At 41.0% G+C, this 14,018-nt stretch overlaps 1 protein-coding gene across 8 annotated transcripts in view; it reads right to left on the bottom strand.

The window, feature by feature from the left end:
* Window positions 1-14,018, bottom strand: part of TTC13 (tetratricopeptide repeat domain 13) — a 91,383-nt gene that overhangs the window by 46,405 nt on the left and 30,960 nt on the right. For 5 of the 8 annotated variants that reach the window (XM_027596248.1, XM_027596249.1, XM_027596251.1 and 2 more), the window contains exons 5-8: window positions 6,230-6,295; window positions 4,418-4,510; window positions 1,638-1,754; window positions 599-709 (exon numbers count right to left, since the gene is read on the bottom strand). In XM_027596248.1, the coding sequence (XP_027452049.1) occupies window positions 599-709; window positions 1,638-1,754; window positions 4,418-4,510; window positions 6,230-6,295 (387 nt within the window). The remainder of the gene's footprint in view (window positions 1-598; window positions 710-1,637; window positions 1,755-4,417; window positions 4,511-6,229; window positions 6,296-14,018) is intronic. The other 3 variants (XM_027596253.1, XM_027596254.1, XM_027596255.1) reach the window with 1 other exon arrangement.

Genomic DNA, 14,018 nt, shown 5'->3' with positions numbered 1-14,018 from the left:
CTAAACATTTCAGGGCCTCCCCTCGGCCCATTTGCCACCTCATCTCCCTTACGCTCAAACCCGACTATTTGTTACACCACAAGCTGGTTGTATCTCCATGTTCTATGCCAGTGCTCATGCTTTTCCTCTGCCTGAAGTAGCTTGCTGCCCCCAAGCCACTCCACCTGCAAGGCCCAGGACAAGATCCACTTGCTCTCTAGAACCTTCTCTAATGCCGCAGTTTAAGTGAATCTTTCTTATCTCGGTTGCCAAGGCACTTTGTTCATGTTACTTTCTTTTAGTGTGTCTACCATATGATAAATTATAGGTGGAAGAAAACTTTGTAAACTCTATCTTTTCTCAGTGTCAAGTGTGAAGAATTCTTTCTCCCTCTCACTAAGCCTTTATCCTTTCTCCACCTGCGCCTTCCTCCAAGTACCTCCCACATAGTAGGAACTCAATCAGTATGTTGACTCCAACTCCTTCCTAAAATAAACCGATTAGATGGACACGTGAGATGTCGTTTTAAAACACGCCAAACGATACCCCACTAAGGTCCTCCCACCGTGAGAGAAAAGCAGAATCATGACACTGTATACACAGTACACAACACTTTCACCTTCAAAAGTCCTCTGTGAAAGAAAGTTAGACCTTTGTATAGCATGGCTATAGGTTGGTTTTTGTTCAGTTCTAAGGACTGCTGAAAGTCTTCGTGGGCTGTTGCATAGTCCTACAAAAAGGAGAGCAGGGGGAAAAAAGTAGTATTCATTAGACATTCAGACATTTCTTACTTTTGACTGGTCGAGGAAAAAAAAACAGCCCAATTCATTCTGTGTCCTTTTTGGCTTTAAAGGGAACATCTCATATCTATAAATATCAGCTGAATTCTTACCCTGTTTTGTTGAAAGTTGATTTTCTTAGGAAATTGATGGGAAAAACCCCCAAAGGTTTAATTTAAATAGACTGTCTCAACTACAAAAAGATTATTTGTAAAAAATAGTATTACGGTTACAATCTGTTAAAGAAACTTGACAATTTATTTTCTGGTACTATCATCTTATTACACTGAATACTTGTCAAATAATTATGCCATAGGTCAACCTTAAAATATGTTATGCTGAGACTTTTTCAAACCTATTTTCTTTGGCAACAGAAAATTGTTACTAAAATGACGTAAACCCACAAAAATAACTGTGGCAACCATAAATATCATTATGATGATAAACGATAACCTTGCCGGATCCGGGTCACTTACACAGAGAAGCTACAGTCTGGGAAACCATGTTAGTTCTAGTTCTGGCTCTTGGGTGTGATTATCAGTTCAATCATCACATCGATAACATGCACACCCATTTCCCTATGCCGACATTTGCAGAAAAAGCTGAAGTATAGTCAATGAACCAAATTTCTCTTCTCTCTCTTTTTTTCCCCCGAGTCTAGAATTAGTTACTGCTGACAGCTCAAGCAAGAAAATGTGCTCTTGGTACTTAACATTTCTCTACTGGGTTCAATTTCAGCTAAAGGAAGTGCTTTTTTAACTGTCTTTTATCACAAACATATTATTATACAGCCCCCAAACCAAATCTATCAAATAGTAGCTTTCCAAAGTAAACGGAAAAGTGAACAAAAGGGAATGTGTCCAGGCAAAAACAACTCACCTCTGATATGAAGTACAGGGTCCCCCGGTGTCTGTACAACCGTGCTGAGGGCTGAAGCTGGATAGCTTTGGTGAGATCGTTCACTGCTTCATTAATTCGTCCCAGAGGGGACAGAATCTATAAACCCAAAAATGTAATTAGGGTAGAAATCTTCCAGTGATCAACCCCAAAACTGCCAACGTTTTTGACTTTTCAATTCTACTTTACCGCACTCCACTTTCTTGGTGGACAAGGATCCCTGACCCCATATACTACATAGTGAGGGTCAAAGTCAACAGGCCAAGGGGCCGCTAGTCTTTGTCTAGCTGAGGGGGACGCTGATGAACTATAACCACATCAATTGCTTTGTCACGGTTTCACGTTCTAAGTTACAACAGATGTTGCTTTTCTTGAAATGGGACCATTTTTTTTTTCTCAACCTCTTTCAAAACAAAATTTAGTATTTCAAAGTTAATCTGAAAGATAACTTTGAACCATCAGAAATAGAGAAATTGTTGGACACAGATTAGAGTCCTCCATGGCCTTTAGCTATGTCCTCTGTGGTAGAAAGTGCTGGCTGACAATCTCTAAGATTCCAGGTGTCTCCTGAGCCCCTTTGTGTTAACTCTCAGCTCATCAGTCACGATCTACAGAGCAGAAGAACCTATGTCTGCAAGCTTGTTTGGAAAGCCCTTGTGATCCAGCAATGAGCTTGTGCAGGTGAAAATGACAACACAGAAGACAGTTCAGAACGCAAAAGTACACCAAAAAGACATAAGAAAATCCAAAACGGGTATCAGTACTCATGCAATCAAGCTCAAGCATTTCACCCTGAGCAAATGTCCTGAAATTAGGGTTAATTTTGTTCTCATGATATAGGTCATTTCCATCAGGTTTTACTATGTGGTTTCCTACTCTGCAGGAACTTAAAACCAGCAAAAGAGAGAGGAGTCAGGCAGGCACATCACCAGTGGCAAGAATGGCAGCTCAGAAAAAGGAAAGAAATGAATTAAGGAATATATACCTGAGAATTCAAAATGCATAGCAGTCTGGGGTTATATTTTGGAAGGAAGAACACCCCTACCTAGTTTATTAACCCCTAGGTACATAATTGAATCATCACACCCCAGCGCAATAATAATTACCTGAGTAACTAAAAAAGGTTAAATTGTGTTCATTATATATAGGCTATTTCAGCAAGTATGAAAGAGAAAGATCTCTCATTAAATAATTTCTGACATATATAAATGATATGCTATAATAAGCTGGAAAAATCAGTTTGCAGTGATATTACTGCCCAACAGGGCCAGAAAAGGGGAATATTATATATATATATATATACATATATATATATGTATATATATATGTATATATTTAAGATCATCAAATATTACTCTTTGGATTACCAATATCATTTTGGGGTACACCACTAGCTTTTTATTAGATACACAAATCTTCTAAAGCTGCTAAATAAGTCTTCTTTCTATGTACACTTAAGTTCTTGCTTTAACATAATATTTTAACATCAGAGTAATGGAGGGAAAAAGCATCAGCACCCCTCCCCAGAGCAGATATCACCAAATTGGCCACCAAACGCTCACCCTAAATACCAACAAGGTTCTTGTGCAGTAACAAACAACTTGCAGTCACTTAACCCTTATGGTTGCAATCCAAAATAGACAAGTGATAATGAACTGTATCATTAATCGAGAAAAATTTTTATTCAGAAACCCAAATTCCCAATAAAACATAAAATTCCCTTTAAGAAACTGAACTATAACCTTAGAGACTATAATTTTGAGAATACAAACACCACAAATACAGTTTTTAAATTACTAAAACATTTAGTGTTTTCTTTACTTCTAAGTTTTCTCCCCCCAAAAAGGGGGGGGAAAGTCATTTTCCTTTAGTTGAACTATGAAATCCCATTATGTCAGATGATTAAAAGTTAAGTTTTCTCCAGATTGAATACATTAACAAATTCCAAAGCATTTAATATGGTTAAATGAACAGTAAAATGAAACCTGGGTAGTTTACTATTATATTATGCAAACGATAAGATGAACACGTTTCATTTAAAAACATTAAAAGGAATGCGTCTCCACACACCATTCTCCACCTTGTCCCCCAAGACGTGGGCTCCGACTGGCTGTAGCGGCACCTGTTCCGCGAGGCCTCCGCAGACAACCCCCACACCTGCCCCTGCCAGCCTCCCCCAGAGCCCCGACAGGCACGCCTTTCTGTTCCTCAAGAAGCACCTCCTCTTAGTGTCTCCTGACAAATATTACCTGGGATTTTCACCACGTTACCTCTGTCTCCACAAGTCCTAAGTTCCTCCAAGGACTGGTTGTGGTCATCCTTACATGATCTACGTCTCTATGCAGATAAGTACATCTCACAAATATATAAGTGTACACACACACGCGCGCGCGCGCGCACGCACACATACGCACACACTTTTAATGGTTATAAATTTCATTTTGACCATATTGTCATAGAGTTTTGCTAAAGTATGTAATATATACAGTAAACATGATGTGTGATATATTTTTTAATGAACACTGACAGCAGTACGTGTCATAACCACATATTTTAATACTAAATATTACTATTAAATGTTAAATCAGGAGTATCACTCAGCCCATCACAGTTTTCTAGTAATTTCAACCATGTTTAAAGGCATTCAGTACCTATGGAGGAAAACACAATAGGTATCAGGGAGCTTTAAAATTTACAAGTAATGAGATAATAGGAAAAAAAAAGTCCAGTAATGACAGAGGGAGAAAGAAAACCACACTCACTTCTGCTCGCTGTTCAAATACCTCTGGACGATCTGGTTCCAAGGTAATTACTCGGCTCAGTTCGAACAGAGCAAGCTCAGCATTCTTAATGTCCTTGAAAAGGCATTAGCTCAGTATGAGATACACTGTTACTCAAAACCAGGTTGAACAGTTTTTCTGAAAAAGCTAATTTAGTAATGATGTTAACTACGTATTGAGAAATAAATATGAACCTCGCTTCTCTACAAAAGATCTGCTGGTTTAAATAAGTTATAATTATTTAACTCAATCAAGTCTACTGGCCCATCAACAGCCCCTTAGACCTGGCTACATATCACCAGTTCCACTGATGGTAGGACATTTTCTAAATTTAACCTATTTAAATACCGAATCAATGAATTTCGAGGGGTGAGGATGTGGATGGACACCAGCATGCAGAATGATGCTGACCAGTGGCAGTGTGGGGACAGCAAAGGGCCGACTCAGTGTCAATCAGAACCCCTTAAGCCCACACACCTACACCTTAGCAAGTCTAGGTAAGTTCTCTTTAAAATCTGCATGTTATTCTTATATTAAAAATATGAGCATGTTATTTTTACATTAAAAACACATTAAAGATACAAACAAATTTCATGTCGAGATATAATATTAGAGATGAGAATTAGGAAGAAACTTATCTCTGACCTTCACTAGGGCAACTGCTGTCATTTACTGATGCTCTCACGTAACACTGTTTCCTTCCTAACACCTCTGTCATCCCCAAATCTGGGCTTGTTCTCAGTCCTCTATGTCTCAGAAGTATACGAATAGTATATAAATTTCTCCAATAGGCCAGCACCCGATTAGTACAATTTTCTAAATTGGCAAAGACACAAAAGTGATGTTTCTCCATCAATCATCATTTTATTTGAATATTTCTAATATACAATAAGGCAACAGAAAAGTTCATGTATAATGTTCTAGACTGAAAATATGGAGATCTGAATCTTAAACTATTTCATTATTTACTATATAATCTCAGGAAAATCTTCATTTTTATGCCATGGTGCCTTCATTGAGTAAAATATATTTATTATATCGGGACACCTGGCTGGCTCAGTCAGTTGCATGTCTACCTTCGGCTCAGGTTATGAACCCAGGGTCCTGGGATCAAGTCCTGCATCAGGCTCCCTACTCAGCGGGGAGTCTGCTTCTCCCTCTGCCCCTCCTCCCACTTGTGCTCTCTCTTTCTCAAGTAAATAAATAAAATCTCTTTAAAAATAAAATAAAATTATTATAACCTTCCCTCTGCATTCCCCAGAGAAATAAGGGAACTAGGGCTACAACAATATACTTATCTGGGGAAAATATAATATATGATAACAAATAAAAATAAATTTTACCAAAAAAAAAAAAAAACCCTTTGGTTCTTCTATTCAATCTTTAAAAAATTGTGAAAGAAACAAAATCTAAGTCTTACTGCGCTATGGATACCTAGACTCCACTTTTACCAACGACTATTTCTTGGGAATTCAGTCAAGGTCTCATGCTTTCCTTGGTCTATGTCCAGCTCATCACCAAATAAAGTTTAGGCTGGCAAAGGCTGTCCTTCTGGAGTAGAAAGTGTGGTGAGACTGACTTCCAGAAGCCCTGGGTAGAGATTCCCAGTCCACCCCACCCTTCCTAGCCATGTGATCATGAGTAAATTCTCTCCTTCCATTTTCGCATCTGGGAACTGGCGTGATACCACTGCGTGTCCATCAGAGCTCAATGAACAGGGAGTGGTTCTGTCGGAACCCTGGTCCGGGTCGGGTCATGTAGGCACTATGGCAAGCAGAGCTATTCCATACTCACATGTAGTCCCTTCTTTCCATAGGCTATCCCTCGGCCATAAATTGCACTAACCAGATCAGGCTCCTCCTAGTCAGACCAAAACAGAAACACGTCAAAAACTATAAACAAAACAAAACAAAAAAATCAGTTTCTGCTTAAAGCACGTTAATGCCCCAAGTGACAAGCTCTACTTTATGCTACCACCACACATACGTGGATACGCGCAATCCCCAATCAGAAGAGCCTGTGTTCTTGAAGCTCGTTTGCATGAGACACATAGTAAGAGTTTTGCATTAAAAAAATAATAAAGAGAACCAACATTAGGGAGCCCTGTGCTAGTTTCTGTCACATGGTTATCTCATTTGAAATGCAATCCTCTCAAAAACTCTTATGACCAGCAGCATCCGCGATCGTGTCTCACAGAGGGAAATGGAGGCTCAGGGAAGTAAACGGTTAGGAGTGAAGCACTAGGTAGTGCCTCTTCCTGGTTTGTTCCCCTCACAGTCACGAAATAATCTGAAAAGGGAAGAACCTCTCAGTGCCTGCCCCACTGAGCAACAAGAAATGAGTCCACTCCACAGTCTGCTGGGGTTAATGCAGTCCTTTATACTATGTGTCCAAATAGGAACCAGACCCTTTCTGCAAGCTGCCCCAGATGGACTAGATAAAGCCACCCTTGGGCCCAAGGACAGGGGTCCGCTGCCCCACCATCACCTCCCCAAACAGGTGGTATGAACCGGCCCACCTCGTGAGGGAAATGCCTCTCTTCTACATTTAGCCTCTGCAATTTCTACCACTTCTCTGAATCCTTCCCCTACATTTAAGAAGAGTAAACAGCCTCTGGCTATATGTTTGGGGGTGAAACTCTTGACACTGCTAAAGAATCTACCAGAACAGGGGCACCTGGGTGGCTCAGTCAGCGAAGCGCCTGCCTTTGGCTCAGGTCGTGATCCCAGGGTCCTGGGACTGAGTCCCATATCGGGCTCCCTGCTCAGTGGGGAGCCTGCTTCTCCCTCTCCCTCTGCTCCTCCCCCTGCTCGTTCTCTCTCGCGCGCGTGTGCAAAAATAAATAAAATCTTAAAAAAAGAGATAGAGAATCTAACAGAACAGTACCAGACAAGGCATTTTATAGACTAATCTACCGTTCAGTTTCAAATCTGAGAGGGAGTCTGCCCATATTGTAAGAAAAAGACACATCAACCTCAACAATGAGTGAATGAGAAAGAATAAAGGAGAAGATGCCATATACTGGAAAACAAAAGACTAAACAGAATCCAGTACACCTGTATCAAGCAGCAAACTGATGCATCACTGGCCCCAGCCCAGCCAGCAGACCAGCCCAAGGTGTATAAAAATTGGAAAAATTCAAGTAAGCAATTCCAGATCTCTAACTTCTCTTGAAAAATCAAAATATGCGGGTGCCTGGGTGGCTCAGTTGCTAAGCGTCTGCCTTCAGCTCAGGTCATGATCCCAGGGTCCTGGGATCGAGCCCCGTATCATCGAGCTCCCTGCTCATCAAGGAGTCTGCTTCTCCCTCTCCCTCTCCCTGCCACTCCCCCCCGCTTATGCTCTCTGTCAAATAAATAAATAAAATCTTTCTAAAAAATGCAACAAAGATAAGCCTACATTTTTGCATTCTTACATGAAAAAAAAAAAAAAACTAGAGCTAAGTACCGGCCACTTCTTTAGATGAGGGGTGTATACTCATCAGTTTACCGGAAGCCCACCCATCACCTCTAGGTCACAGCAATGCACTTTGCTCATTTAAGTCACTTCCCTGGCTCCACACAGTTCTGTTTGGAGTTGTGATTTATAACTTACACGTGACTGGCATGAAAGGCTCCACGCTATTCGCTATATGGAAAAAAAGTTAATAGAACTACAAAGGAATGGCAATTACTTTTATTTATAAAATTTAATTAAATATAAATATTTATATATAATTGTGTGGGTCAGTATGTACACAGAATAAAGCGCACCAAAATACTAACAGTAATTTTCTGTTGGGAGTGAGATTACTAGATACATTCCCATCGTACTTACTACACTGCTGTATTCCTTTTCACGGCTTAAAATAAATGTGTATACATTTGTAGTCAGAAAAAAGATGTTTTAAGTAATATGCATTATAGAAAAGAAATTTTTAGTATAAATACGAAACTTCATTCAAATAAGTAGTTGGAATATTTATTATAAATTATGGAAAATTTAGAAAATGAAGAAAAGCACAAAAAAGAAAGTAAAGGGCACCCTATCACCCTGCCATGTGGAGATAACAGTTTAAACATTGAAATATCCTTCCTGGCTTGAAAAAAAAAAAAAAGGCAGAGCAAGTCATTTGGAGAGGGAGGGTACAGGTACAGAGGGGCAGGAGGAGCCGGAGAAACAGTGACCCGAGGAAGAAATAAAATGAAGACTGACTTTATGTGTTTCCCTAGTCAACAGCACCTGCCAGGACACAGAAGAGTCCACACAACAGCCCTTCGTCCAGGCTGGGGTAGGGGGCAGAGAGCCTGCACGGCTCTTCCCCTGTGAGGACATTCTCCAGTGAGAGGAACACCTACTCTGATTTGGAACATCTCCAAATAGACTACCTAAGAAGCTTTCCTCCTAAAACTGAAAAGAAAAAAAAAAAATTATGATGACCAAGGAGTAAATCGGAAAAAGGTGTACTTAAATAAGCAGTTCTTCTACTGCAGTGGCATCCCCATACACCCTGTGGCCAGGGCCAGCCACCCGGGGGTCATCCTCATCCCCCCACCAACACGCCTACTCAGGAAATCCCAGCAGTCTCACCTCCTGAATACACAGTCCACCTCCCGCTCCCCCCCGCCCCACCCAGTGTACCAGCCACTGCCCTGTTGGACACCTCCCCCGCTCACTTACTATACTGCAACCAACTTAACCACGTTCCCGTTCCTCCCATCCAGTCTGAGACCCACACTAAGAGTTACCTAACAACAAAATCTGATCATGTCACTCTGGCTGAAATTATTCCTTGGCTCTGCAACACCTCCCACAGCCCCATTCAAACACATTTTTACTCTAACCCATGGTAAAATGCACTTTACGTTCTAACCCAGTACACACATACATCCAGTACACACATACATACGTACATAACATGCCCGCGCACACACACATAGACACATCAGAAATAAAAGTTGCACTAAGTCAAACCTAGTCTTACTATTTACAATGCAACCTATTTTCCATTCTAGTTGTATTTCACCTTTTTCTTCGGGGCGCCTGGGTGGCTCAGTCCTTAAGCGTCTGCCTTTGGTTTAGGTCATGCCCTGGGATCGAGCCCCACCTCGGGCTCCCTGCTTAGCAGGAAGGCTGCTTCTCCCTCTCCCACTCCCCCTGCTTGTGTTCCGTCTCTCGCTGTGTCTCTCTGTCAAATAAACAAAATCTTAAAAAAAAAAAAAATGTGCTAGTCTTCACTTGCCAATCAATTTCAGTCCCTACTAAAAGGGTGCAACTCACAAATGGAAAAACAATGAGGTAACATCTAAATGCTTTTGTAGAAAATATTGATCATTTTCCTGCCTTACTGTTGAAGTCTCATCTCCTTCCACTCCACACCCATAATTCATACTCCAGAAATTAGCACTACTTCAGTTCTCTAGACACAAGATGCTCTCCCAAGTTCAGCACATTGCAAATGCTAGCCCACCTGCCTGGAACGCCCACCCACTGCCTCAGCTCAAACACTACCTCTCCTCTGACTCCTTCCAGACTCCCCTGGAAAATAAATAGGCCTCGGTTCCTACTATGTGTTGTATGGACATTAGTCACTCAGTCAACAAATATTTACTCAGGGCCCGCTATTAGCCATGTCCAGTTCCATGTGCTAGAAATACTGTAGTAAGCAAAAACAAGACAGAAGGCAAGACTCTTGTTGCCTAGCCAAAGAATCACAAATATAAATGTAAAGTTATACCTTCAGTAAGTGCTATAATAGTAAATGGTGCTTTCTGGAAAATGCATAAAGATTAGACACAGTCAGGAAGGTTTCCCTGAGGAAGAAGTACCTGGGCTGAACTGTGTCAGGGGGTGAGGGAATGTCAGAGCAGCTGGTCCAGGCAGAGGAGGCCTCAAGGCAAGCAGGGATTATAGCATCTGCTCCAAGATAAGGCTGGAGAGGTAGGCAGGGACCTTACTAAGGATTTTAGTCTTTAACTTAAAAGCAACAGCGAAGTATGTGTGTGTTTAAAGGGCACATGCATGGATGGCATGTGTGTGTGGAGGGTATGAAGTGATAAGCTAGGAAATCATGGATGTGCCAGTCATCTGGCAGATAACAGTGGCTTGGCTGTGGTTTGAACAGAGCCAGGAACAGCAGAGGGACGCCAGAGGTACTTGGGAGGCATCCAGATAGAGTCATTGCTGAAGGAAGTAGCGCACAGATGTGTGCAGCAGGTGGACTCATGTCATCCCGTGGAGAGGGAGGGTGCCACCCACTGACCTGGACAACACTAGAACACGACTAGGGATCCTTTCTCAGTTATGGGTCAGGGTATGTGGAGGGATCCGGGGAGAGCATGGGGTCAAGTTGGAACCTCTTAATGGATATAATTCCATTAAAGTAATTCTCTCATTATTCATTATTTTGCATTTGCACATCTGTCACCCATGGGCACACAATATCAACGGAATGTCTTGTCATGTTTGGCTCTGTGGCCTCTAGCACAGTGCCTGACACATAAGTCTTAATATATAACAGTTATTAGTTAGCCACAAACACTGGCCATTTCCTAGGCAGCTAAGATCTCAATGCATGTTAAAGACTGTCAGATCGAGGTCAGCTCAGCCGGGCCTGTTCTTCTCATAGGGGAAGCAAGCGGACCACCTGGGCGGAAACAATGGGGTAGTCGTTGGTAAAAAGCCAGATCCGGGGTTCCATAAGGCAAAGCTGTATGACGGATGTGCCACAGGACTGGCTTCATGTGGGCATTTACGTGTGTTTATAGCAATAAAAAATGTTAAACCTTTAAGAAACAGCCATTCAAAACTTTGCAACAGTTAAAATATCTGAACACTGACAACTTCCTGCATTTAGCCATCATCTTTTTGGCTCTGAGGATTTTATGTGCGGCCTCCACTGGCAGAGATCCTACCATGGCCCTACCAGTGGCCTCCCCAGCCCTCCCTCCAGATCCCCCACGTGGTCTCATCATGACCACAGCAGTGACTTTCCATTCTGCCAGTGACAGATAACAAGTCGTACCAATCAAGAAAAGAAATAAAATCTATTATTTAACAATGGTAATGATACATCCTTCTGTGCTGTTGAAAAAAAAATCTAAAAAGAAAGAATAAATTAAATACAGAGAATCTAAATAGGTGAATCTGTAAAGGATCACTGTGGTTGTTATCTCAGTTATAATCTAGTATTAAGGGTTCCTAAATGTAAATGATGGATTTTATTACTTTTCTTGATTGATACAGCTTTATTATTTTATTTTATCCATCACCACCTCTGGATGTTAACAAGAAATCAAAACTCTTTACAAAATGTCATAATGAATTATATTTTCAAATAAAAGCCAATGTCTATTTCTAAAAGCAATTGGGCTCAGAATATCCATTTTTCAAAATATTTTTGAGTATATAAGTCTAATAATATTTACATTTTATCAAGTGTTCAGAATTTTAAATGATTTAAATGCAAACTAGTATTTCAATCTTCCAATATTACTTACTTTATGCAAATGCAAAATCATAGTATAATAAGACAGTTACCTTACCAGAGTCATGTACACTTAGATGTCTCAATTCCCAAGACACTGATTTTTTACATCCAAAAAGGTCTAATTTACTATCCTCATTATACCATTTATATAGTGACTTTAAATTTTACAAATAATTTATTTTTCCCACCACCAAGGCTGGCTTTTTGATTAAAATTCAAAAGTCAATGAATCGAAGACTAATTCAAAAAAGTCACCGCACAGCAATGTAATGAGGATTCAGTTTTGCCCAAGTGGAAGACCCACATACCTAATTACAAGAAGGATGTTTACAAATCATATGCAGGGGCATGTTTTATATTTTGTCTGCTAACGTAAAATAAGAAACAAATATTTTTATGAATTCAGTTCTCCCTGAATCAGATGAGCTCAAGGTCACACAATTAATAACAAAGGCCTCATTCGATTTTTGCAGCACTTATGTTACTGAGCCCTGCATGGGGACCAAAGAAGCATGGCACCTGGCAAATGGTTCCACTTTCCCAGAGTACTGTCAACTGATGCACTGACACAGGAGGAACACGTATGCAGAGACAACACGAATGCACAAGCTTTTAAATCAAGAGTTTTCAATGCAGTCTGACAGATCTATTAAGTTTTGAAATTGTGTTCAGTTAGAAACCCTGAGGAGCATTTTTTTTCCTTTATAGATGTACCAAATATCCCGTAGTTCAATAACTACTCAAACACACAGCTCACAACAACAGAGACTGTGGAAATATCGTCTAAGTTCACTCCTCGTGGTACAACTAAGACAAAAGGAAGGTTTCAGAGCTTTATATCAAAAGGTCATTCTGGAATGTAAGTAGCCCTCATGCACAGATCCCAATGTCACATTAAACGACGTTATAGAAATGGTGACTCTGATACAATCCAAGCTCTCATGGTCCCATTTGTTTTCAGCTTCCTATGAATGGAACCAGAGTCCACACTCTGCTACTGCATACTGGAGCTCCCGGGCTGTCCAAAAGAAAAGTTTTGTCAAGCATTCGTGAATTCAGAAACCCTGAAAAGTTTGTGTGCCAGGAGCTGCCACCACAGAGTTGCTAGAGGCCGTGGGCTGGCTTACAGACGCAGAGTTTCTGCAGGTGTGGCAGGCCCTGCAAGGAACCGGTGGACACCCAGCGGCAGGCTCTGCGGCGATACTCAGGCCCGTCCTAGTGGGAAGAGGGAAGGGCGTTGGGGCGGCATCTGCGCAGCAGCGCTGAGCAAACCGCCCTCCTGAACCCGGGCCATGCAAAAGCATTGCTGGGACAAAAACCAATGTCATTACCGCAAGAAACAGTTCCACTGCATTTGCCAGTAAAAGAAAAGGAAGAGCAGTTAGATTTAAAGGATCGTGCTTTTAAAATACAATTTGAAGAGGCTGACTTCTGCAAATTCTGATTCATGATATGAAAAGAAATTTTGGTCAATTGGGGAAAAAGCACTAACTCGTCTTCGAATACTTGCTTGCTACCCCCTACCTGTGCAGTTTCTTGATGAGATTGGCTATCAAGAATTTTAATTTGAAGAAAACAATGAAAAGCTCTTAAATAGGAATCATGTGCATCACTTTCAAATATAAAGCCTAATACGGAAAAGTTTCATCTGGAAAAGCAGGACTGAGTTTCTTATTAAAATTTTTGAACAGGGGCACCTGGGTGGCTCAGTCGGTTAAGCATCTGCCTTCGGCTCAGGTCATGATCCCAGGGTCCTGGAATCAAGCCCTTGCTCAGCAGGGAGTCTGCGTCTCCCTCTCCCTCTGCCCTTCCCCCTGCTTGTGCTTTCTCTCTCAAATAAATAAAAATCTAAAAAATTAAAAAAAAACTTTTTTAAAGAATGTTACCATTTTTTTAATCAATCTTTATATTCTGTATTTATCATAGTTATGTAACACGAAGAAAATGTGACACATTTTCACCAAGCTCCATCCGGATGCCTCTAAATTTGCTCTTGTTTACTCCCGTGGGTCAGGCAAACAGGATTTTCAACCTGTGTCATGATGTGGAAAAGGTTGGGAAGCACCAAAATAAAGGGAGAAAAGACAGAAATCACCAAGAAAAGCACCAGCAGGA

The sequence above is a fragment of the Zalophus californianus genome, chromosome 15, assembly GCF_009762305.2.
Source record: "Zalophus californianus isolate mZalCal1 chromosome 15, mZalCal1.pri.v2, whole genome shotgun sequence".
In the NCBI taxonomy this organism is placed as follows: domain Eukaryota; kingdom Metazoa; phylum Chordata; class Mammalia; order Carnivora; family Otariidae; genus Zalophus; species Zalophus californianus.
The sequence above is the reverse complement of the archived record's forward strand: the minus strand, read 5'-3'. Positions and strand labels throughout refer to the sequence as shown.